General features: G+C 33.6%; 1 protein-coding gene across 2 annotated transcripts; it reads right to left on the bottom strand.

Moving 5' to 3' along the window:
* Window positions 1-1,539: 1,539 nt before the first annotated feature.
* On the bottom strand, window positions 1,540-22,184 carry tkfc (triokinase/FMN cyclase). 2 transcript variants are annotated; one of them, NM_001076630.1, is given in 16 exon segments: window positions 1,540-2,598; window positions 2,676-2,768; window positions 5,176-5,209; window positions 5,940-6,043; window positions 6,147-6,253; window positions 8,461-8,598; window positions 10,384-10,500; window positions 12,956-13,072; window positions 13,280-13,369; window positions 13,446-13,530; window positions 13,614-13,648; window positions 16,279-16,368; window positions 16,554-16,632; window positions 16,711-17,003; window positions 21,254-21,443; window positions 22,118-22,184. In NM_001076630.1, coding segments are annotated over 16 exon segments (1,731 nt in total). In that variant the 5' UTR covers window positions 22,124-22,184; the 3' UTR covers window positions 1,540-2,445.
* Between the last annotated feature and the right edge of the window lie 3,452 nt (window positions 22,185-25,636).

The following is a 25,636-nucleotide window of genomic DNA, read 5'->3' as shown; positions in this document are numbered from 1 at the left end:
TGCATTTGAACTTCTGCATGCTGTTTGTGTTACTCTACAATAACACTTCCGAGACACTAGCTGGCAGTGAGGTTTTATGTTCCTCTGTGTTGAGTGACAGGGGAAGTATAAGCCAACTAAATTACAAAGCTTGCGCTATGCTTCGTTGTGACGTGTAGTTACATTTTTTGAGAGTTGAGAGAATTTGAGAGAATTTTTTGAGAGACTTCTTTAAACTAGGGCATTAGGACTCACACAGACCACAGGTTGAGCGCCCCCTGCTGGCCTCTCTTCCAACACCCCTCATATCCAACAGCAACTTAGTTTTCCCATGTGGTCTTCCACACAGGTACTGACCAGGCTCAGCCTTGCTTAGCTTCAGTGAGTATTACAAACATATTAACATAATAATACAAGTAACAAAAGCATATTAGCTACAACCAATGGTGCCTTTAGAGCAAGGGTGTAGAATTGGCATGGTCAGAGGGGACGTGTCCCCACCAGTCTCCACTAATTACTGAAATGTCCCGACCAGTTATTTAATTGACTTCAAAATTAAGTAATGCTCCTTTAACTCTTAACCTACATGTGTACCAAGTCAAATTTGCTACGAGTTCACTGTAATACTTCTAACCAAGACTGTGCAAACAATCAAAATTCAGCTTCGATTTTGCCCTCCATGATTATGAAAAACCATAAACAGGATAAAAAACCTCTCTAAATTTCTCTACATTCATACCTCCTCAATGGTTGACTGCGGTAAAATCGTGTAAATTAACTTTTGCAACATGGGACGTGATTTTTATTTTTATGTAGTGTTTATTTTATATTATTGAGTACTTTATTCATGTTTTTAATAGCACAAAACATAATTTGTGCTGTTTAATGCATGCCCATTAGGGATGTATGTTCCCTCAAATGTCAAGAGCGAATTTACACCCTTGCTTTAGAGGGCTTTGTATAGCCTACTGTATAATACACTTTACCATAGTATGGTTCAAAAACTATAAACAATAATCAAATAAATAAATAAATAAATAAATAAAGCATTTTGTCATGTGGGCTCAGAAGGTTTTTTTAAAATAAGAAATCTTTTTAGCTCAGTAATTAGCAGATCCTGAGGAGCATTTTGCTCTTACGAGTCATTAGAGTCAGATGGCCAGTTTTGTAGAGTGAAATTAAGGCTGAGAAATTAAGCACAATCACAGAACCCAATAGTATCTGAATGCAGCTTTCATGATGCAAGCTGAGACTGCATTTCTCAGTGATGCAATGTCAGACACAATGCACTCTGATAGAGCTAGTGATGTCACTGTGAGGGGTAGGGTTAGGTAAACCCATTACAAAGCATTGGATGCAGCTCAAATCGCCTTGCAGCAGGTCTGCATCCAGCCCCCTCTCCTATAAAAAATACACTAATTTAAAATGCCAAAGCTTGTTTATAGTATCAGCAAAACTTTAAATACATAATATTTATTTTTATTTATACTATTATTACTATTTTTTGCAGTTGGTAGGCTCATGTAAGCGTGCTTCTGAGAATCAAATTAAAGGGAGAGATTCATAAAAAAGCGTAATTCCGACATTATTTATTAAAAGTAAAGAAGTAATAAAATGGAAATCAAAGACACAGTGCAAAAGGTCATCTGTCTTCTTTACATTTGCAAAATGTAAGACATTCTTAAATCAAGACAAATATACATGAAAAGGAAAAGTGCTGTTTTATGAAACAATATTTCAGCAAGTTTTATTCGTTCATTTGTTTTTGTTTCTTGAATCAGGTCTTAACATCTTAAATGGGACAGTTTACACAAAATTTGTTAGGAATCACTATTGCTTTGTCTGTTATTAGAGATTGTGTAATAGGTACACAACACTATCCAAATATGAAGGATGTAGGCTGTCAAACATGCATTGATTTATTTATTTATTTTTTACTTTGTTATCACCTTGTAAAGCATCCTTGATTAATGGAAAGGTGCTATATAAAATAAACATTATTATTAATATGTATGCAGAATTGTACATTGGTGGACACACAGCTGTCCTTAGCCAACTTTCTAAAAAATGTTACTGTATAAGCAAACAAACAGCCAATTACATCAGTGAGTGTTTTATTTTCAAGAGCTGAAAATCTGACACCTATTTAACCAGTGTGTTCCAATGAGGAGATCAAAAATACCCTATTACATGATGTGTAAATCCTGATAACATTATACACATATATAAGCGGACGTCTAACAAAACTACAAAATAAATCACACCAGTTCATGACCCCTTTAAATAGGGTTATTTGAACAACCCAAAATGGCAGAGCCAGGATTGCTGTAAGTCAAACAATGCTGAAAATACCTACTAATGTCACAATTACCTTTGATTGGAGAGTATTTTAATATTTTATCTTCTTGAACGTGTAGTAATCAACAGCCTTTCTTCCTTGCATAATGTTAGTGAGCTTCTCTAACTCTAGGCTTTTAAAGCATCGAGTACGGCCCTCAAGATGGCAGCGACCGCCACTGCCCCAGGGTCCGGCTGGGTCAAATGTTCAGACGCGACATAACTGGCACGTCCAGCCCTTGCAGTCAGATTACGGGTCGATTCTGCTCCCGAATCTGCTTTCTGTTACAGACAAGCAAAAGGCTAACGTTATAGATGCAATTATGAGTAAACAAGAAGGTTTAACTAATTCTCCAAACCTCCACTGCTGCTTGTAGCACAGTATTGTGACCACCAGGAGGCGCTGTGGACAGTTTTTTCAGCTCCTCCACAGCCGGGCATAGGGCGTCCAGCTGAAAGAGAAGACAAAAGGCAAGAGTTATTAATGATTTGCAAGCATCAAAAGGTTTGCTTCAGTGCAAGTCCTAGGATAAGACTAGCAGGTTAATTATTAAACATTTCACACTTGACAAGCAGATTTTTATTTGTGTCAGGGTTTAATAGTTTAATTATTAATATTTACAGATATAAATAGAACACTTTAGCAATAATGGAGATTCATTCGATATACTGATCGTGTTCCTTATAGAAATTTTATATACTACACATAAATTATTTATGCAAACCATATATTTTTGAAAGACAAGACAGATTTTTATTAGTAAGAATGCATTAAACAAAATATATATTTTAAATAAATACTAAAATATTTCCTTAAAAGAAAAGAAAACTTAATGATCACAGTTTCTATAAATAAATAAATAAATATTTTGAGCAGCAAGTCAGCATATAAAACTGATTCCTGATTCCTGAAGGATCACATGATGCTGAAGATTAAAAATAATTATGCCAAAAACTTTACAATAAAAGCCTCAATCTTACAATTTTGCTGTATTTTTTACTGTTTTACCAAAAAAGGGACCAACCCTAACTGGGGCAGTACCTTTTCATGGGACAGAAGTGTACCATAAGACAAAGAAACAAGTTTGTACCATTGTAGTTTGTACTTTTAAGGACAGCAACCATGAGAAACCAAAATGTACCTTTGGTTTTTTAAACATTTAGATATAATGTTATACCTTCATCAAAAGTACAAATCAGATCTATGAAGGTACCACTACAGTGACAAGACACTTTCAACCTTAACAGTGTCAAATGTGTTTCTTCAAGAACAATTTAATCGCATTTTGCTATATCAAAAATGCATCAATGTATTTTCAGCAAATATAAAACATCAAATAGATTTTTAAACAATATTTTTTAAAAGTTTCTTTTTGTGAAAAATGCACCTTTTCTACTTACAAAAAAAGAATAAAAAAACTATAACATAAATCAAAAGATAAATTTTTTTAAATATAGCTAAACATTTCACAACATTTTCAGAAAAATGTAACAGAAATACATTCTCCCATCTACAATATAATACATTTTTGTTCTTCAATTTTCACACAAAGCTTTGGTAAATCACCTAAAAGTTCATTTAATTTACTTATTTTGCTAATTTTAAAATAGAAATAGAATTATTATTAAGGTATTGTAATGAGATATGGACAATGTTTGATTAGTTTTACAATACTTAAATGTTTGCATGAACACTTTATTTATGCAGGACTTTTGCCAGCTCACTTTTGCCAGCTCACGTGCGTATAGTGAAACGCAAACGCCAAAAGGTGTAGTTTACAATACCAATAGTTTTGTTTTACCAGTTGTTTTGTTTTATAGAGCTTAATAATGAATGTTTAACAGTTTGTTCCAGCATATGCTTTTAAATGATTCATGTTTTAATATGGAAATTATTCATAAATCTTTGCCTTTCCAGTAATATTTATTTTCATAGGTATTGTAATAAAGGAGTCGTCCAACACTTATGTACCTTTTTTATGAGAACAATTGTGTACCTTAAATAGTATCATAAGATGTCTTTTCTGTACCATATATGGTACAACTTTTACAAAGGTACAATACTGTTCTGTAAGGAACATTATTTGTACCACCGTGTATCTTTTTTTCTGAGAGTGTAAGCAATCAAGATATTTTTCAGAAATATTAAAACATTTTTGAAGTAACAAATAATAAACCAAATATTTTTATGGTAGTGTAATTGATGAACTAATCTGCCTTTACTAGCTCCAGAATACTGTGCACTACAAAAACTACATTAATCAGTCATACACCATGACCCGATCTGAAGACTTAAATAATGATGCCAAAAATAACATTCTAAAATCATACATTACTACATCAAAAAATAAAAATAAAAAAAACAGTTCATAAAATCATAAAAAGCCACAATCTTTGTACTTTTACAGTTTCATTAGTGAGCAATCAAATAATTTTTCAGAAATATGAAAATATATTTAAATTTTTAAATAATGAGCCATATATTTTATGGTAGTGTAATTGATGAACCAATCTGCCTTTACTAACTCCAGAATACTGAGCACTACAAAAACTATATTAATCAGTCATACACCATAGTCCAATCTGAAGACTGATGCCAACAATTACATTCTAAAATCATACATTAGTACATTATAAAATCATAACAGTTATTTTAAAAATAAAAAAGCCACAATCTTTGTATTTTTAGTTTCCTTAGTGAGGAATTAAATATTTTTTCAGAAATATAAAATATCTATTTAAAATAAATCAATAGTAAACCATATATTTTATGGTTGTGTAATTCATTAACCAATTTGCCTTTACAATTGACTAACCCCAGAATATTGTGTACTAAAAAACTATATTAATCAGTCATACCATGGTCCTATCTCCTGGTTCGGCACCTCCATATCTGTAAGAAAACAAGGAAATGTTTTTTCAATTAAATTACAAATTTTTGTACACTCAAAAACTGCTTCAAACTACCTATTAAATAATATATGAAACAGCACAATTTTTAGGATTAATTTGGGGGACAACTTCATTCTTTTATTTTCAATCCACTTAAATTTGTGAAAACTATTAAGTTAACTTGATCAATTTGAGTTGGAACAATATGAAGAAATTGTGTGACACCCCACATTTTCTACCGTGTACAGTGTCTGAAATATTTGTTATATATTGTATTTAACAAAACCGCTCAGATTTACTTACTGTGCCACAACTGCACAATTGTTGTATATCATAATATTATACTATTAACTTCAGCTGTAATTATAAATTGTTCATGTTTAAATGTACACTAAAAACTCATTCATTGGATTTACAAAATACTTTTAAGGTAAACAGTTTAGATAAGCTGAATTTAAACAAACAAATTAAGCTGAACATTACTTAATTTAATTTGTTTGTTTAAATTCAGCTAATATAAATTTTTTGCATCCAATTGATATTAGCTTTATATTAGCTGAATTTAAACAAACAAATTAAATTTTATAAATTTTATAAATAAATTTTATATATTAAAACATTATAGTAAATCTAATGAATCATTGTTTTTTTAGTGTACAGGATTAATTAAATATTCCACAACAAATACAGCGTCAAAGAGACGAGGAAGGGTTACAGTTGGCCTCACTGACCTCTTCATTGCTTCTGTCCCAGCATGCAATGCTTTGGCCCAAGCAGCACCATCACAGTTTTGTCTCAGATGGGGGGCAGCCGCAGACAAAAACAAGCAATATAACTGGGGAGAAAAAAATAATATCACAGGTCATTGGACAATACAAGATTACATTTAGCTTTCAGATTTTTTAAGTAACCAATCAGTTGAAGACACACTGACTGACCGCCCCTGATGATCCTCCCATTCGTTCCTGCACCAGCAGAGCCAGATCTGCCAGAAGCTGACCGAGGTTTCCAGGGATTGTGCTTGTCTGGAGCCACTCCTGAATGGCTGGACAAGATGACAGCCAAAAGACAAATTAATACATCATTTAATCGGCACACTACAGCAAAGGGTATTAGGCTTTTTACACGTTTGCTTTGAAATTTAGCTGTTTGAGCATAAAAAAAAATCTGTAAATGAACAATCATCAGTCCAATGGTAGTTATGCTTGATATCAGTAAGAACTGTTTCTGAAAGTCTTAAGCTTCTTTTAATGTACACAACACAATAACCCAGATTTAAGTTATTCCTGCTCATGAAGACAGATTCAGTAATTAAACAGAGATGCTGTTTCAAGAATCCAATATACTTCTAGTTTTTTCCATTTACAAGTTGTGGCAAAAGTGAAGTCATTTTTCTCTTTTAATGACCTTGAGAAGGTGATCCATGCTTTTATTTTGGTAAAACTGGACTATAGCAATTCTCTATCTGTGGGCATTAGTCAAAATGCCCTGAATAGATTTGCAATTAGTACAAAATGTGGCTGCGAGACTTCTGACAGTGACTAACATATATAAGCACATATTCCCAGTTCTTTCCACTGGCTGCCTGTTAGGTCACGGATTAATTTCAAACTATAAATTTTTGTTTTTAAATCCTTAAATAATCTGGTACTACCTTACATACCAGACCTGATACATGTATATATTCCTGGTAGGTCACTAAGGTCTTCTGATCAGTTTATTCTTTCCATACAAAGGTCTCAGTGTAAGCAAAGTGGGGATCTGGCTTTTGCTGTTATTGCCCCAAAACTCTGGAACGGGCTTCCACCCCACATCAGACATGCTCCAACTCTATCTGTTTTTTTGTGATTATTTATTTATTGCAGAACAAAGCCAGCATATATAGCTAGTGACAACTATAAACAAGAAATCAAATAAAAGTTGCATTAAATAAAAATACATAAAAAATAATAATAATAATACAATTAAAACAATAAAATAAATAAATAACAATACACAGGAAAATTCTGGGGTGAGAATTATCTAGGTATTATAAAAGAAATTTTCTCAATAAAATCAGACCATGCTTTGATTGCATGGGGTTTAGCTCTGTTAATGTTCTTGCTGTAGAACGTTCTAACAGCGCAATATTTTTAAGTTCAATAAGCCACATTTTATCCGCTGGGAATGCGGGTTCATGCCATATAACTCTTTCTGTTTTTAAAAAGCTTCTGAAACTCCATCTTTGTTCTTTAGCAGTTGAGCCTTTTTGAGGTTGAGAGGTTTTCCTTATGTTTTAATTGTTATGTATGTGCTGTAGGTTTTATTTTATTTAGTACTGATCGTCTTCAGCACTTTGGGCAACGTTGCGTTGCAAAAAATGTGCTATAGAATATACTAACAAACAAACAAAATGTTTACATTCACTGAAATAACAAACAATATGTGGTTTTGCATTTAAAGTAATGCTTTTGGCATTACTTTATGTGTATTTGATAGATAAAAAATAACTTAAAGCATTTAATACACATTTTTTGAGTAAAGCCCAGCTCAACTGTGTAATTATTAATAATCCTAAACAATTTGAACATGTCAGACTGCACAAAAATGATTCTCATTTCACACTGTAAGATGTCAGTTATCATAATGTCAGACTCAACAACTCAGCAAACAATGAAGATGTGCCGAACACGGACACGCAAAAAAAAACAGACACTTTCACTATCCCGTATTCTGAAATGATACCTCACAGTAAACACAAACATACTGTAGACTGTGGGTTGGAAGTTGTCGTGCTGACTATGTCATCAGATTCAGTGCTCCTATTGGTTCTTGGTCACAGCTGAAGTCTCACTGCAGAAGTGTATGAAATCTTGACACTGACAGAACTTCATTGTAGAGAACATCTGACTGCAGTGGCTGTCAGTGAACATGTCACACCAATTTTATCCTAATAATTACTGGAATCTTTTAGGATTTCCTAAATTTGTCTTAGGCAATGTGAGCACAGTGTGAGCAGGGCTTAAGTCTGGCGGCGGGGAGCAGCCTTTAATTTTTTTGCATTTAAAGAAATGGACATGAAAACAGCATGTTTTTTTTCTTGAAACCAAAAGGGGCATTAAAAGCATTAGTATTTAGTTATTTTTAGTTGAAAGTTCACAGACACATTCTGGGACATCTGAGACTTTAAAATAAAAAAGTCAAAACAAGACTTCTTTAACTCAAATTAAATATGTTGGTTTGCACATTTTGTGAATGTTGAAAAAGTTTTACCATTAGCAACGAGAGCATGTGTACTCCCACAGTCTCCATCCCCTGCTGCACGGTCCAGAGCATTGAGTTCCTCTTGGCGCTGTAGGAGAATCTTACATATGGCCTCCAAAACCAGACGAATGACAGATGATAGAGCACCTGTGGAGCAGCACATCTGTGATGATCAAGAGCTATAGACTTTTCACCTAATATACAAGGTTTAATAAATATGTATTGAAAACATTTTCAAATCGTAATAATATTAGTAATATTATCATTGTTGGTGCTCGACAAACTCCTCGAGAAACAAATTGCCATTACAAAACTGCTGTTGACAAATACATGCCAGTGTTACTGGCCAGTTTCTCTGTAACGTTTTTAATAGTGCTGTTATAATTACAGTATTCTACAGTGATAACTGTAATTACTAATAACATTAATATGTACTATATGATATGCTGCATGCTTCAGAGTGAATCTAACATATTTGCCTCTTTGAAATAAGAATGATTTACAAATTACTTGTCAAACAATAGTTTTGATATTCATTTTCTTGTCGGATTAGTCCCTTTATTAATCCAGGGTCGCCACAGCGGAATGAACCGCCAACTTATCCAGCATGTTTTTACGCAGCGGATGCCCTCCCAGCCGCAACCCATCTCTGGGAAACATCCATACACACATGCACACACACACACACTCATACACTACGGACAATTTAGCCTACCCAATTCACCCAAACCTGTACCACATGTCTTTAGACTGTGGGGGAAACCGCAGCACCCGGAGCAAACCCATGCGAACGCAGGGAGAACATGCAAACTCCACACAGAAACGCCGACTGAGCCGAGGCTCGAACCAGCGACCTTCTTGCTGTGAGGCGACAGCACTACCTACTGCGCCACTGCTTCGCCCCAGTTTTGATATTATAAATATAAAAATATTTCCAAGCAGTTTTTAGAAGAATTAAAGAAAATAAATTTATAATTTAATAAGTTCTATACAGGGTTTCTGCAGGTTTCACTAAGTTAAATTTAAGACTTTTTAAGACATTTTTAAAACTAGTATGAATGTAATTATAGACTTTTACAGGGTTAAATGCTTAGGATTTTTTCCGAATATCCCAGTTAGAATTGTTTTTACTTTATCAAAAACAATTAAAATGTAATAAATGCAATAATAATAAGTTTGTTTGAATATTTGTTTTATTAATTTTCAAATATATGCATTCACAAACCCTACAACCCTTATCAAAAAGAAAACAAAACATAGCTGTCAATTACTTAAGTTTACCATAATAATAATTAAATAATAACAAATGTAGGTCAGCTCAGTATCCTCAGCAGTAAATAAACGGAAAACTTGTAAACAACTGTAAGAAAAGTAATTAAAGGCTATTTTTAAATAAAAAGGTAAAGGTTTTACTGAGACGGATTGTTAGTGATTGTATGGGTGTTAATGGCAAGATTGGGCAGCTATACACGAACAAAGAAAAATTAAGACCTGTTTAATAAGATTTAAGACCTACAACACAACATTTGAGTACATTTAAGACTTTTCAAGGCCTAAAATTTACCTTTTGAGATTTAAAAGATTTAAAGACCTCATGGACACCCTGTCTATAGCTTTGTTGTTACATAAATAACAATAATATTAGTATTATTAATAATTATTATTATTATCATCATGTACAATAAGGTACTAATAAATAATTCAGTTCAATAAGTGATAATTAAAGAAATAATAATTTAATAGTTAGAATTTAATGAATTATTATTATTAATAACAACAACAACAACATATTATTATTATTATTATTATTATTAAAAACAACAATAACTACAATACAATTAGATGCATTTTATTTGGTCTGGCTATTTGTTTTTATATAATATATGTTATATATTACATAATATAGTGTCATAAAATAAATAATCTCTCTACCTTCACTACATTTGTCTGAAGCCGCAGCAGATTTTTCAGCAGGTTCCAGAAACAGGTTTCTTCCACTCACAGAGGTTGTGCTGAGGTTTGGCCAGGCGGGGGCTGTGGTTTTAGCATCTGACAAAAACAAATCAGAGACACACTTTTACTACATATCCTGTGTGTATACATTCACCACATAAACATCAACTAATTTAGTTAGAGTAAATAGTGTTTAAAGAATTTGAGCAATTTTAATACTTTAAAGGAATAGTTCACACTAGATATGGGACGATCACCGTTTTCAAGGTATACCGCGGTTTGGAAAAGTCAAGGTTTTAAAACTGCCAACATTTTCTGCTATACCGTTCCTAAGGTAAGTGTAAGATTTTTTATTTACATTTTTTGTTTGTTTTTTAGGACAACAGTATCTCCAGCGGAAAAAAATATCCAAAGATGCTGTTTTAAATTGCAAAGAAATCTGTGTTTTTGAATTTAATGAAGACAGCAGAAATCAATAATTGATTTGAATTATTTAGCCTGACATGCTCCAAAACATCTTAAATGTTTCTCAAAATAAAATAACTTGTGCTCAAAAGGGGAAAAAAGTTTTAGTTTTCACCCAGACATTTAAAAAGAACATATTTTAGAGCAGTTATCCAATACATTTTTATCCAAGGTTATTATACCATCAGAATCTTATATCAGCCCATGCCTAGTTCACACTATATTTGATCTCACATCACTTGTTCGAGTTTTGTTTTCTGCTAAACACAGAATGAGACATTTTCGAGCAACATAGGTAGCTTTTAGGTCCCTTTTTTGGTCTAAATTGACGGTCATAGTATTTTTCACTAATCTAGTCAACACAAGTCAACTTTCACTAGACAATGGAAACTCTCTGTTTTTGCTTGGCAACATTCTTCAAAACATCATCTTTTGCCTCTATCTCAGACCAATCTTTTGTATTATAGTTTAGAAGTGGCATTGTAAGCATTAATGATCTTTTTTGTGATAATACATTTGCTACATTTTCTTATTTATCAGAAAAATTAACCTTCACAAAACAATTTTTTTCCGATATCTTCAGACACGTGAATTTATAAGAAATACATTTTCCCATTTTCCCCTTGCACCTCCCAAACAAGAAATCGATCAGTTTTTTTTAGATACAAAACTTTGTAAAGGTGCAATTTCTAAAATTTATAAAATCATTTTTTCGTTTATTAGAAAGTTAGATTCCTCATCCTTTTTTTAAATAAAGCAGAGCTGGAAATCAGATCTCAATCATGTTTTCACAGACGTTGTATGGTCCGTAGCTCTGTCTTGTGAACAAACCTCTTCTGTTTGTGCTCATCATTCCCTTATACAATTCAAGTTTTTGCATAGGGTATATTGGACTAAAGCAAAAACATCTAAAATGAACCTTGGTTTTGCTCCAATTTGTAATCGGTGTCTTACATACTTTCTGGCTTTGTCCAGCACTAAGCACTTTTCAGGCATCAATTTTTAAATCAATTTCTGAATGCTTTCTTTAAGACAGAACCTTGCCACCTAGTAGCATTATTTGGACTTAACCCTACAAATGTTTCCTTATCATCTACACAATCAAATGCACTCACCCTTTGTTTAATAATTGCTAAAAGACTTATAACACTGAACTAGAAAAATCCTTCCCAGTTACATACATTGGATGCATGATCTGATGCAGTCTATGCAAATAGAAAAGATTAGATGTACAGTTTGCGGTAATGGTAAAAAATTTGACAGTATTTGACAACCCTTCCTCTAAAAATAAAAATAACAAATAAATAAATAAATATGTGTATATGTATGTAAGCATAAAGCTGACATATTATCCCTGCCCCTGGCTTAGTTATGAATGGATAGTGTTTTTTATTTTATTTTATTATAATCATTTTATTATTATTATTCTTTCTATTAATTTATTTTCTACTGCTGTACCCTTTGCATATTTGTATTTATATATTTTCTGTTTTGTTGTTTGGCCTAATACAGTGGTGCTCAACCCTGTTCCTGGAGATCGACCTTCCTGCAAAGTTCAGCTCCAACCCTGATCAAACACACCTGAACCAAGTTATTAGGACCTGAACAGCACTTGATAATTACAGGCAGGTGTATTTGATATGGGTTGCAACTGAAATCTGCAGGAAGGTCGATCTCCAGGAACAAGGTTGGTCACACCTGGCCTAATATGTGTTACATTTATCTATAATGTTATTTTTTCTATCATATACATATATATTTTTTGTGTTTTTATTTTATTTGTATTATTTTTTTTCCTCAATGCAAGAATATGTAATTGTATCACTTTATTCAGAGAGAAAGAAAATGTGAGCAAAATGTGTTCTGCCGCTACACTGGAGCAGTTGATGTCTAATGATTCTATGTGTCAGATGCTGTGGCTCTTTGACTAATATATTTCTATAGTTAAACTGAACATCATCTTTTGAGTTAAGCAGAATTTTTTAAAGAAGATATAAGTATGGTAAAATTGACCAAGCATTCAGTATGGTATTTTGTTAGCTATAAATGATTTCAGCAAAAAAAATAAAAATTAAATAGAACTCACCAAACAGTCTGAGCATCTCTTCATCCACCTTCATTAACGAAAGAGACATTCCTGCCATCTCCAGTGATGTCATAAATGACCCTGACATCACCCTGGCAACAAGCACACCTCGCTCCTCTGGATATGACCACCATTCAATCAAAAACAGTCAATTGTAGTCAATACATGATATCTAATTCTATCGAAACAGCTCCTACATATTTTTGTTTAACTCATTTAATGAAATACAGATATTAGTATGTTATTATTATGTTCTATTATTAATATATTGGTAATGTTATTATGTTATATTAGTAATAATATTAACATGATTATCAGTGTCACCTAGGCAGTGTATGGCCGCTTTGGAGACCACAGCTATTTCCAAACATGATAGAGCACCCAGATTATTCACACACAGCACCACCTTGTCTCCTGTTAGAGAAATGCAGCTTAATTCATAGTTCATATAGATATACACAATCAGAATCTGAGCATTAGAGCATCTTACCTGACTTCAGGGACAGATGTGACTTGTTTGAGGAATCAGTCATGTGATTTATTATGTTTTTCACAACTTCATCAGCAGAGTCCACCTGGAATCAACCAAATCAGCAATGTCAGCAGGTCTTATGCTGATCTTTAGTGTGGGAAAGACTGACATTTTAAAATAACTCACCTTTGATCTCTTTATACCTGGCTCTCCATGGATCCCTATACAAATAAATATACAATGTATTAATAAATAATCTTTGTATTACAAAATAATGTAAAAAGAACAATCATTTTTTGACTTCACAGAATAACTACACAGTGGTGTGAAAAGGTATTTGCCCCCTTACTGATTTCTTATTTTTTTTGCATGTTTGTAACACCTCAAGGTTTCAGATCATTGAAATAATTTAAATATTAGTGAGATAACACAAGTAAACACATCATGAAGGAATGAAGGGTAATCAAAGGATTAAACAAAACACAATAATCAGTAAGGGGCAAACATTTTTCACACCACAATATATATGAGAAAGCCAAGATTCTCTAAATGGATAGCCCACACAAAAATAATCAATAAATAAATATAGTATTTGTTTTTCCTGCTCGCAAAATTTCAAAATCCCTAGTAGCCCTCGGGCAGGCATTCTTCAGTATTTGGTAAACCGAATACAAAATACATTATTTATCAAATTAAAACAAAAACAAACATTTAGAATTTTTTTTAGATAATAATAATAATAATAATAATATATTATATTAATATTCTATAACATTCTATACAGCTTAAAGTGACATTTCAAGGCTTAACTAGGTTAACTAGGCAGGTTAGGGTAATTAGGCAAGTTGTTGTATACCGATGGTTTGTTCTGTAGACTATTGAAAAGAATATAGCTTAAAGGGGCTGATAATTTTGAGCCTTAAATGGTTTTTAAAAATTAAAAACTGCTTTTATTCTAGACTTTGTCCAGAAGAAAAAATATTATCAGACATACTGGGAAAATTCCCTTGCTCTGTTAAACATAATTTGCGTAATCTTTAAAAAAGAAAACAATATTCAAAGGGGGGCTAATAATTCTGACAACTATTTTTTTTAAATAACCAAAGTGAACATTGTTTCAGGTTATTTTTGGCAACTATAAAAACTCTCCAGAATGTTACAGGGTAATTATTTTTAACTAATAACAATAATAAACAAATATTCAGAATGATCTATTTTGGTTATTTAATATAAATTACTAACTTGATACTACTTGTGAAATCTGAATGATTTTTGTTCTGAGCTGCATCACAGAAGACATTTACACAGACAGTTCACTTAAAACTTTATTTTTCATCTAAAACTTCACCACATTCTTTTAGGACAGAAAAAAAATTTCTGTCATTCTTTACTCCTGCTTTACAATTCAGACCTGTTTGTGTTTCTTTCACTTTTTTTTAATGAACATGTAAGCAGATATTTTAAAGAAAGCATATAACACTTCAAAATATCTTTATCTGTGTTCAAAAACAACAACAACAACAACAACAACAACAACAACAACAAAAAACTAAAAGCAGTTTGAAACAAATAAGGGAGTAAATAGTGAGTGCATTTTCATTTTTTGGGTAACTGCCCCTTTAACTCCCCTTAAGTGCAATTTAAAAAAATAAACCGACTTTTCCTTTCACATGGTGACTGACAATTGTTTACGATCCTGTTGAATAAATGCGAAAATTAGACATGACTTTAACTGTCATTAACTGTATTCTATCATTCATAACCATGACGTGTGTATAAACTGCTAATTGAACAGTTATTTATTTAGAGTCTGAATGACTAACTATTCATTCATTCATTTTCTTGTCGGCGTAGTCCCTTTATTAATCCGGGGTCGCCACAGTGGAATGAACCGCCAACTTATCCAGCACGTTTTTATGCAGCGGATGCCCAACCAGCCACAACTCATCTCTGGGAAACATCCACACACACACTCATACACTACGGACAATTTAGCCTACCCAATTCACCTGTACTGCATGTCTTTGGACTGTGGGGGAATTTTTTGGGGGGAATTTGGGGGAAACCGGAGCACCCGGAGGAAACCGATGCGAATGCAGGGAGAACATGCAAACTCCACACAGAAACACCAACTGAGCAGAGGCTCGACCCAGTGACCTTCTTGCTGTGAGGCGACAGCACTACCTACTGTGCCACTGTGTCACCACTGACTGACTAGTAAACAGTAATTACATAAAGATATGGTATTTAAGATTTCACATAGCTTTTCCCATGAAGTGAATATTTTCTTTTGTGTTTTGTGTCAACAGATTTGGCACCACTCGAGTGTGAGTAAATAGTGCGTAAAGTTACATTTTTTGGGTGACCTTTTGCTTTAAATTGATCACAACTGCCAGAACAGACATTTTAAACATTATACAAGATTTCTATTTCCTTTACTTTTATTTAAATATTTTTAACTTTCTATTCATCAAAGTTTTCTAAAAGCAACAAAATTATTGTTAACATTAATAATAATATTTGTTTTTCCTTTTCGCAAAATGTTTAAATCCCTGGAAGCCCTTGATTATTGTTAACATTGATAATTATAACAAAAGTTTATTATGACAACAGAGCTTCCTCTGATGGCTCCTGAGAATTCAATTTGCATCACAGAAATAAAATACAGTATACAGTTAACATAGAATTTTTCAAAAAAGTAATTATATTTCACAGCTTTATTGTTTTCACAGTCTCTAAATCAATTTGCCTCTATGGTGACCATAAGCCATTTAAAAATTAATAAATAAATAAAAAAACATACCAACAGTATTTTTTTAAAGTTTGTATGTTTGTTATAAATGTCTCCTACCCAGTCCCAGCTCCATCTCTCCAGATGGAAGCTGGAAAGTCGGCAGGCATCCAGGCACACTGCATGGAGACAGACTAACGCCCAACGTGCCTGTTAAAACACAAAAATGTGTGTGAATACTGTATACTAATATATATATATATAAATATATATATATATATATATATATATATATATATATGTATATATATATATATATATATATATATTTACAGTACATACAGTAGGATAGTGGATGGACTAGAAAACCAGACGGTGCTATGATGGTTTCTTACCTATTCTTTTTGTAGCTTCATTCAACCGTGCAACTATGTCACCCAAAGCACAGCCTTTCTCTGCCAGAGCTCCTGCTAACTACGAAGAAAAAGTGGATTTTGCTGCAAGCGATGACTACAACCATAACAAGCTCTTTGGTGAGGCTTTTCATGGTACCTTATGAATGAACACGGTTCCACACAAGCCTCTCCGTCCGGCCTTGCTGGGCTGAGCAAAGGCACAGTCATCGGCCACAATTACTATGTCCACTGGGACACCCTGTGACCGGGCCTGTTCCACAGCAATGCCAAAGTTCAGCCGGTCTCCCGTGTAGTTCTTGACGATAAGCAGGACGCCTGAAGCGCCTCCTTTCCACAGGGTCAGAATGGCGGCCAACACACTTCCAGGAGGAGGAGATGCAAACACTGATCCGGCCACCGCTCCGGACAGCATTCCCTCTCCAATGAAGCCTGAATGACAACAAGTGTTTAATTTACAGGACATGCAAACTTTTAAAGTGCATACTTCATAAATAGGCAACACTTTACAGTAAGGTTGTATTAGTTCATGTTAATTAATGCATTTACTAACACAAACAAACAACGAACAATATTTTTATTACAGTATTTGTTTATGTTAGTTGTTCATTGTTAGTTCATGTTAACTCATGGTCCATGATGTACATGTATTATTCAGAATTAGTTCAGGTAAGTAAATACATTAAATAATGAAACCTAATTGTAAAGTTTGACCATATATGAAATATACACACATCAACAAGCATCTGCATAAATGTAGACTAAATTACCATGCAAAGGTTTGTGGTTGGCAATAAACATTTTATATTCACCAATATTGTATTTAACTGATAAATTATAATATTTTAAAATATTATTATTATTATCATTATTATTCAAAAATGACTGTTATAATATGTGGCAACCCTTCATAGACTTCTTACAATCAGTATCTGTATAAACACATATTTTCTTCCATTTTTTATATATAAACTCTTATTGTACTTCTTGCTACAAAATTGTATTCTACTTCCACATTGTTTGTCTTTTCTGCTTTGTTTTGTATGTGTATTTACACAAAAATATTTGAGCCTTTTTTATATTGTTGATTGAAATTGTATAATATATATATGCTCAATAAAAAAATAATGACTGTTGTGGATTTAAAAATACATTAATAAGAAAATGACTTTTGTGAATCATTACTCCAGTCTTCAGTCATATGATCCTTAAAAAACACTTAGATACACTGATTTAATGCTCAAGAAACATTTCTGATAATTATTAATGTTAAAAACAGCTGCTTAATATTTCTGTAAAAAAAAAAAAAACTTGGTGCATTTTTTATGAATAGAACGTTCAAAAGAACATTTACCTGTTTGAAACCACAAACTTTATTATGATTATCTATTCAACACATTTTTTTTCTGTACTGATATCAGTAATAGTAATTTGTCATTTCATAACACTGGAGGTTTGCACAAAGACCTCAGTTGTAAAACAAGTAATAAATAAGCAAATATTTCACAATATTAATGGAAGCCAAATTCTCACTGGATTACTACCTAGGCAATCAGACTTGTTAACTACACAATAAAAAATATGGTGCACATACACTCACCAGCCACATTATTGGGTACAACTTACTAGTACCAGGTTGGACCCATTTTTGCCTTCAGAACTGCTTCAATCCTTTGTGGTATGGATTCAACAAAGTACTGGAAATACTCCTCAGAGATTTTGGTTTATATTAGGGATGGGAAGATTAACCGATATGTATCGATACGCGGTCATGCGCGTGCACGATGCGAGTGCATCGGTAGAGCAGCAGAGGATGAATTAAATTTTGGAAGCAAATCGAGATGCATCGGTTTTTGCGAGATGCATCGATTTTTCCGAGATACAGCTTATATTTTTAATATAGAATGTATTTTTTATTTATTAACAAGTGTTGTCAACCTGTTTTTGGCGCATAATTTAATCGACCTACATAAAGTAAGCCTTAGCAACGGATTTGCGGATGTGCACACACTACAACTCAGTGTATCAGGTGTGCGGATGAAGCTAGTGGAGCGCCCTCAGAAAGCGCGAGAAGCAAAACAAACATTTTATTCCCCACTGAGTTTTAAATCTAAAGTATGGCAAGCAACATTATGGATTTAAGGATGGACGACATGACAGGACAGATGCAATTTGCAAAATGTGCCGCGCATCTGTAAAATACGCGGGCAGTACGAGTAATCTGATATCTCACTTGAAGCGGCGCCACGGTGCTGTTGTGAAAGCATCTTCCAGTGTTCCTGCATCCCCGGCTTTCGTACTGCTTCAACTGTAGCTACCAGCTCCAAAAGTGGTGAGAAAAGCATTGCAAGTTTTTTTTCCATGCGCAACAGTTCTGCTCGCTCTACGCCAATAACGAATGCTATTGCATTGTTCATCTGCAAAGATATTCAGCCTAGTGTCACGGAGAACGAAGGTTTTAAACACCTCCTCCTGTTAATTTTTATTTAATACTAATAATAATAATATTAATAATAATAATGATAAAAATAATGGGTGGCACAGTGGGTAGTTTGACCACCTCACAGCAAGAAGATTGCTGGTTTGTTATATTTTTATTAGCCTGTTGTTTACAGTGACAGTGATGTTTCAAAGCAGCATAACACTGCTAGTTCACCTTAAGTTTTGAATAATCAGTGGCAAAATATATCTTTGTAAAACTTGTTTTCATAGTTGAAAAGTTAAATCACAATTCTTGTTGTGCAATGCTAAATTTATTTATGTTGAAAGAGTGCAAATATATACATATTTTTTTAATATATATTGCACTTATACATTCTGTTTATCTTGAAAATACTTAAATAATATGTGCTATATTATCTAAAATGGCCCTCTACTGTAAACTGACACTCTGGCTCTGAGAGAAGAGCCAGTTTGTAAAAAAAAGTCTTGGTTTTGCTTGGTTTATAAATAATCAAACTCATTCAATGGCACAGCATCCTCTTTCACATCATCTTATAAACTTGATCTAATTAGTTAGTGCTGAAATATCGCATCGTATCGTGATATGGGTGTGAATCATATCGTGTTGCATCGCAATATGTCACAAATGTATCGCTAATATATCGGATCGTATTCTTTGAATCGAGATGTGTATCGGATCGGCATTATAGCTTAGATGCCCAACCCTAGTTTATATTGACAACACGTGTTGTCAATATGGTTGCTGCACAAAGTTGCAGCAAATTTGTCAGCTGCACATCCATGATGTGAATCTCCCATTCCACCACATCCCAAAGATGCTCTATTGGATTGAGATCTGGTATCTGTGGAGGCCATTTGGGTACAGTAAACTCACTGTCAAGTTCAAGAAACCTGCTGAAAGTATTATCCCGCTAAAAGTAGCCATCAGAGGAAGGGTACACTGTGGTCATGGGATGGACATGGTCAGCAACTATACTCAGGTAGGCTGTAGAGTTGACACACTGCTCAATTGATACTAATGGGCCCAAAGTATGCGAAGAAAATATCCCCTTACTCCATTACACCACCAACAGCAGCCTGAACCATTGATACAAGGCAGAATGGATTCATGCTTTTATGTTATTGATGCCAAATTCTCACTCTACCATCCGAATGTCATAGCAGAAATCAAAACTCTCTAACATTCTCTGTAATCCCTAGAGATGGCTGAGCGTTAAAATCCTAGTAGATCAGCAGTTTCTAAAATAGTTGACACGTTCAAAGCCACTTAAATCACCTTTCTTCCCCATTCTGATGTTCGGTTTGAACTGCAGCAGATCATTTTGACCATGTCTACATGCCTAAATGCATTGAGTTGCTGCCAGGCAATTGGCTGATTAGAAATTTACGTTAATGAGCGGTTGGACAGGTGTACCTAATAAAGTGGCCGGTGAGTGAATGCATGCACTTTTATTAGTTCTGGGCAAAAATGGATTGTCATCAATCGCATGCAAAATAAAAGTTTATTTTGACATGCAAATATTTGAGAAAATGTTTATTTAATGATATGTTTAATTTAATGTAATGTTTATTTTATAAAGTGTATGTATATACGATATTAATTATATATACATTTAAAAATCTATGTAACTAAATTTTTTGTATAGTTTTGGTTCTATGTATATGAATATACTATATATATATATATATATATTATGTCAAAATAAACTTTTATTTTGGTTGTGATTAATCTTGATTAATCTTTGCCCAGCCCAAATTATTATAGACAATACTGTATTCAAAGTAACACTGTTGTACGTACCATAAAACAGGAACTGAACAGGATGCGGGATAGTTTTGCACACAATTTCAAATATTCTTTAAAATTAGAAGTTTGCATGTCCTTTAGTTTAAGACTAAGCACTGTGTAAGCCAGTGGTCACCAAACTTGTTCCTGGAGGGCCAATGTCCAGCAGATTTTAGCTCCAACCCTAATCAAACACACCTGAACAAGCTAATCAAGGTCTTACTAGGTATACTTAAAACATCCAGCCAGGTGTGTTGAGGCAAGTTTGAGCTAAACCCTGCAGGGACATCGACCCTCCAGGACCGAAATTGGTGACCCCTGGTGTAAGCTCTCCTATTCTAGATTTCTGCTTTACAGAGTGAGTTGAGCAAGTGCTCGTCTGTGCCAGACAGATAGAGACCGACAAAGGAGGAGCCGCTGGATCACACTTTACCTGCATGAGCGGGTTCATGGCCAGATCCTCCTCCAGACAGCAGAGCTACCTTTCCCTTAATGCTCTGCAGATCAGAGCGCAGCACAACCCTGTGGCCCCGCAGCAGCACAAGACCCCCGTGACTCCTGACCAGACCCTCCAGAGCCTCGTCCACACACCTGTCAACAGAGTTCAGCAGCTTCCTGCGCACCTGCTCCCAACACAAATAAAAGATACATATGTCTCCATTTACTCGTGTTTACATTTTTTTGTGAATTGTGGCAGTAAATGAAGTTAAACTGTAAACATTCAGTGAAGTGTTATTAAAAACCGAGCTGTCATTATTCTCCTCATAGCTACTCCATATGGATATTAAATACTTGAATATTAAAAGGTAGTTTTTTAAAGTTAAATTGCTATTGGCAGATGAACGCATAACCTTAAAACTTTTTTTTTTTTTGCAGCAAAATTTTAGATGCATATTAAACATTATTGCACTGTGGATAATATAAAGAGAAAATAATATGGAGGAACAGACCATGAGTGAACTCTAAATACGTTTGTCATGCCAAGCGTAACGTCGTATTTATTCAGCATGACTAATAAAAGAATTAAATAGCGACACAAACCTTACACTCAGAGCTCATTATGTACATTAACTTGCGTAATATGTAATGTAATATAAGCTATTTTAAGCAGATTTATTATTGAACTGATGTGCTTCCAAAGTTCCCTAAAACGAAACTGCAACCCGTCATGTAAAACGCAGCATTCACATGCGGAAAAAAAGTTGCTACAAATATTAGTAATTATCACGAAGACATAAATACTGATGTGTGCTCTGAGATCAAAATGTCACTGTTTGCAAGAGAAACCGTTACATACCTCCATCGTGCCTGCACAACCTTCGCCCTCTGAAGATCATTTCCGCAAACAACGGGCATCTGTAATGATTACGTCATAGCACCCACCCCTGAATCAAGAGCGCGCATATTGAAGAAATCCTTATTTTTTTTCTAATTGGTTTGACAGAGATATGTTACATTTATTTTCCTTATTTGATGACTTGAGGAACTTGTTAACTTATGAACAGTTAATGAAAATGCAGCAATTTCCAATCCCATTTAAGAAATTTAACATTATTGTAAATGCTCTCCCAAAAGAATTAATACATCTAACAAAAAAAAAAAAAAAAAATCACATTTCATATACAAAAAAAAAAAAAAAACACAGAACCCTCCTTATTATTAGAAGGTATTAGTATATATGATAAGAAATGCAACAACTAACTTATTCTTCGAATTCTCCAACAAAAAAAATCGAATTGCTCCAAGAGGGAAATCATATTGGTCAGCATTAATAGAAGATATTGATTGGAAAAGAACATGGCTTCTCCCATATACATATGTAATCCCAAACAAAGCAAAGGAAATCCATCTTTAAATTCTATACAAAATATACCCGGTTAATGCATTTATCTCAAAATTGACCGATATTGCAATTACTTGTTCTTTCTGTCAGGAAAATGAGGAAACTTTGACTCACATGTTTTTTACATGTAAAATCTCATAAAAGTTTTGGTCAGATCTATATAATTACTTGAATAGATTCCAATCAACAAAACAAATCCTTAAATTGAAAGATATCATTTGTTATTGTTATTATTCTAGTCCCAAGAATAGAAATGAAGAATATTTAGATGACTTTTTTTATATTATATGCAAAATTCTTTATCCAAAAACTAAAATTTCTAAAATCCTCTTCCCCATTTGCCCATTTTTAAATGAAATTGATTTCTTGCTTAAAGCTATACGTCTATCTAACAACAAAAAGTTCTGCAAGTTAATAGAAACTTATGAAAATATCATGCTTCCAGTATGTTAGTAATTAATGCTTTCTGTATTTTTTTATTTAATTTAATTTTGTACTTCCCCTATCTTTATTTAGTTCTCTTTTTTCTCTTTCTATTACTTTTTTTACTTGTTGTTCTTATCACTTTGTAATAGTATATTCTTGTATTCCAGTCTTCTACAGATTACTTCTTGATTTATATTGTACATTTATTCTTTTCTAAATAAAAGTTTCTTAAAAAAACGTGCATATTGAAGTCTAGAAATCACCCTGCTGTGAAATTAGTATTTTCAAGTATTTCTCAAGTGCTGTTTAATGAAGAGTAGATTTTCCCCTAAACACATTTTAAACTTTATAGTTTAATAACTAATTTAATTTATATTGTATATAAATAGCAGCACGGTGTTGCAGAGGGTAGCACAGTCACTTCACCGGCTGGGTCAGTTGGCATTTCTGTATGAAAATTTCTGGGTGTTTCCCAGTGATGGGTTGCATCTGGAAGGGCATCCGCTGTGTAAAACGTATGCTGGATAAGTTGGCAGTTTATTTCGCTGTGGCGACCCCTAATAAAGGATGTAACTGAAAAGAAAAAATGAATGAATATTAAACTAAAAAAAATAAAACGTTCTCAAAAAATATATTTGTAATTGCTGTGAAAAATGTCTTGCTCTGTTAAACAATACTTGAATTTTTTGTTTTAATTTTAAAATACCACAGGAGGGCTAATAACTGTGTCCTCAATCGTATATACGCTTTCACAGCCTATGAAGATATTCTATTTGTATTTATATATTTAAGTAAAACATAACTGTGTTTATATTATAAACAACTGATGTTGTCATTTTGTTGCAGCAGTCCAAAGGCCCTGGCGCCCAAGTACTGAAGGCGGTGGCAGAAAGCATGCAATGCCTTCATCTCTGGTAGGTATACCTTCTTACCCCGAAAAGGAGGACTGACTTTGTGAAAGCTGGAGGAATTCTAGAGAAAAGACAAGGTCGGGCCTCCTCCACTCAGCACCTGACTGGCAGTTACAAGTTCACCTAGGAAAGCAGTTAAAGTTCCCACAACACATAGTTACAGCATCACTCCGCTCAGACAATATTATAATTTCTGAGGCAGACAATTGATTATGCTTGAACTCACAGTGTCCTGGGACGAGCGGATGGAAGAGGCAGATTTAATGAAATGCGCAAAGTACCTGGAGCAGAAGCTAGCCCAGAAGTGCCGGGATGGGGGCTGGAGAACCCTCTGTGAGCCAATAGAGGAGGGGTTTGCAGGGTGTTCACTCTGTAAAATCTTCAACCAACTAGGTCTAGCAGTAGCAGCTAGAAAGTGGGTGATTAAGTCCATTTGTGAGAGAAAGCCACAAGATGGCTATGGATATAGAGGGCTGATCCATGGGTGATGGCTAGGCCCACACGAAATCTGCACGCGCAGAATTCCGCAGATTTTTAGCATACATTAATTATGTTTATTTACTTGAATAAATGTGTGTTAATCTATATTTATTCAGTTTTTAAATTAATAACATTAGTATTATTGACTAATAGCTGGGGTCTGAGCAGGGCCGGAGTGGGACTCCTTTTCAGCCCTGGAGTTTCAAGCCTCAGACCGGCTCACCTCCGTTCATGACTGACTATATTAAAATAAGGTCATTTCCAATTCAGTTTCTAATTACAATATCACGTCTTTTTTTTTGAGAAAACAGCTGCTTTAGAACTTCAAATGTTCAACAACCCTAACAGTATTATATGTCTTAACAATAAAAATGAAAAAATAAATTACTCAGACGAGGATCAAACGTCTGAGGATCAAAACCTCCGGTTCGGAGGCGTCATAACCTAACGTGCTAACCATTGGATCACAACAGTTGTTCCTTGATTAGTGACTCATCTAAGTTATATGATCATTAACCTGCAGGCTGCACTGTAATCCCGAATAAGTTGACAAAACTCAAAAAATTTGAGGTAATCAGTTACGTCAAATTTTTTAAGTTATGAAATTATCTATTTTAAGTAAACAGAAACATTAAGTTTTGAGTTTGTTGTACTCATGCAAGACACTTCACCTAACTTAAAATACCCAAGTTACTCAGCTTATACGTTTTAATTGCAATTAACTTAATTGTTTTAATTTTTCCAAACTTTAAATACTTAGTCACCCAGCTCATACATTTTAATACCAATTAACTTAATTGTTTTAATTTTTCCAAACTTTAAATACTTAAGTCACCCAGCTCATACATTTTAATACCAATTAACTTAATTGTTTTAATTTTTCCAAACTTTAAATACTTAAGTCACCCAGCTCATACATTTTAATACCAATTAACTTAATTGTTTTAATTTTTCCAAACTTTAAATACTTAAGTCACCCAGCTCATACATTTTAATACCAATTAACTTAATTGTTTTAATTTTTCCAAACTTTAAATACTTAGTCACCCAGCTCATACATTTTAATACCAATTAACTTAATTGCTTTAATTTCTTTCAACTTTAAATACTTAAATCACCCAGCTCATGTTGATAGCATTTTTTAAAATTAACTTCT

The sequence above is a fragment of the Danio rerio genome, chromosome 7 (genome assembly GCF_052040795.2).
Source record: "Danio rerio strain M-AB ecotype USA chromosome 7, GRCz13ab, whole genome shotgun sequence".
Classification (NCBI taxonomy): domain Eukaryota; kingdom Metazoa; phylum Chordata; class Actinopteri; order Cypriniformes; family Danionidae; genus Danio; species Danio rerio.
Note: the sequence above shows the minus strand (reverse complement) of the source record. Positions and strands in the feature narration are given on the sequence as shown.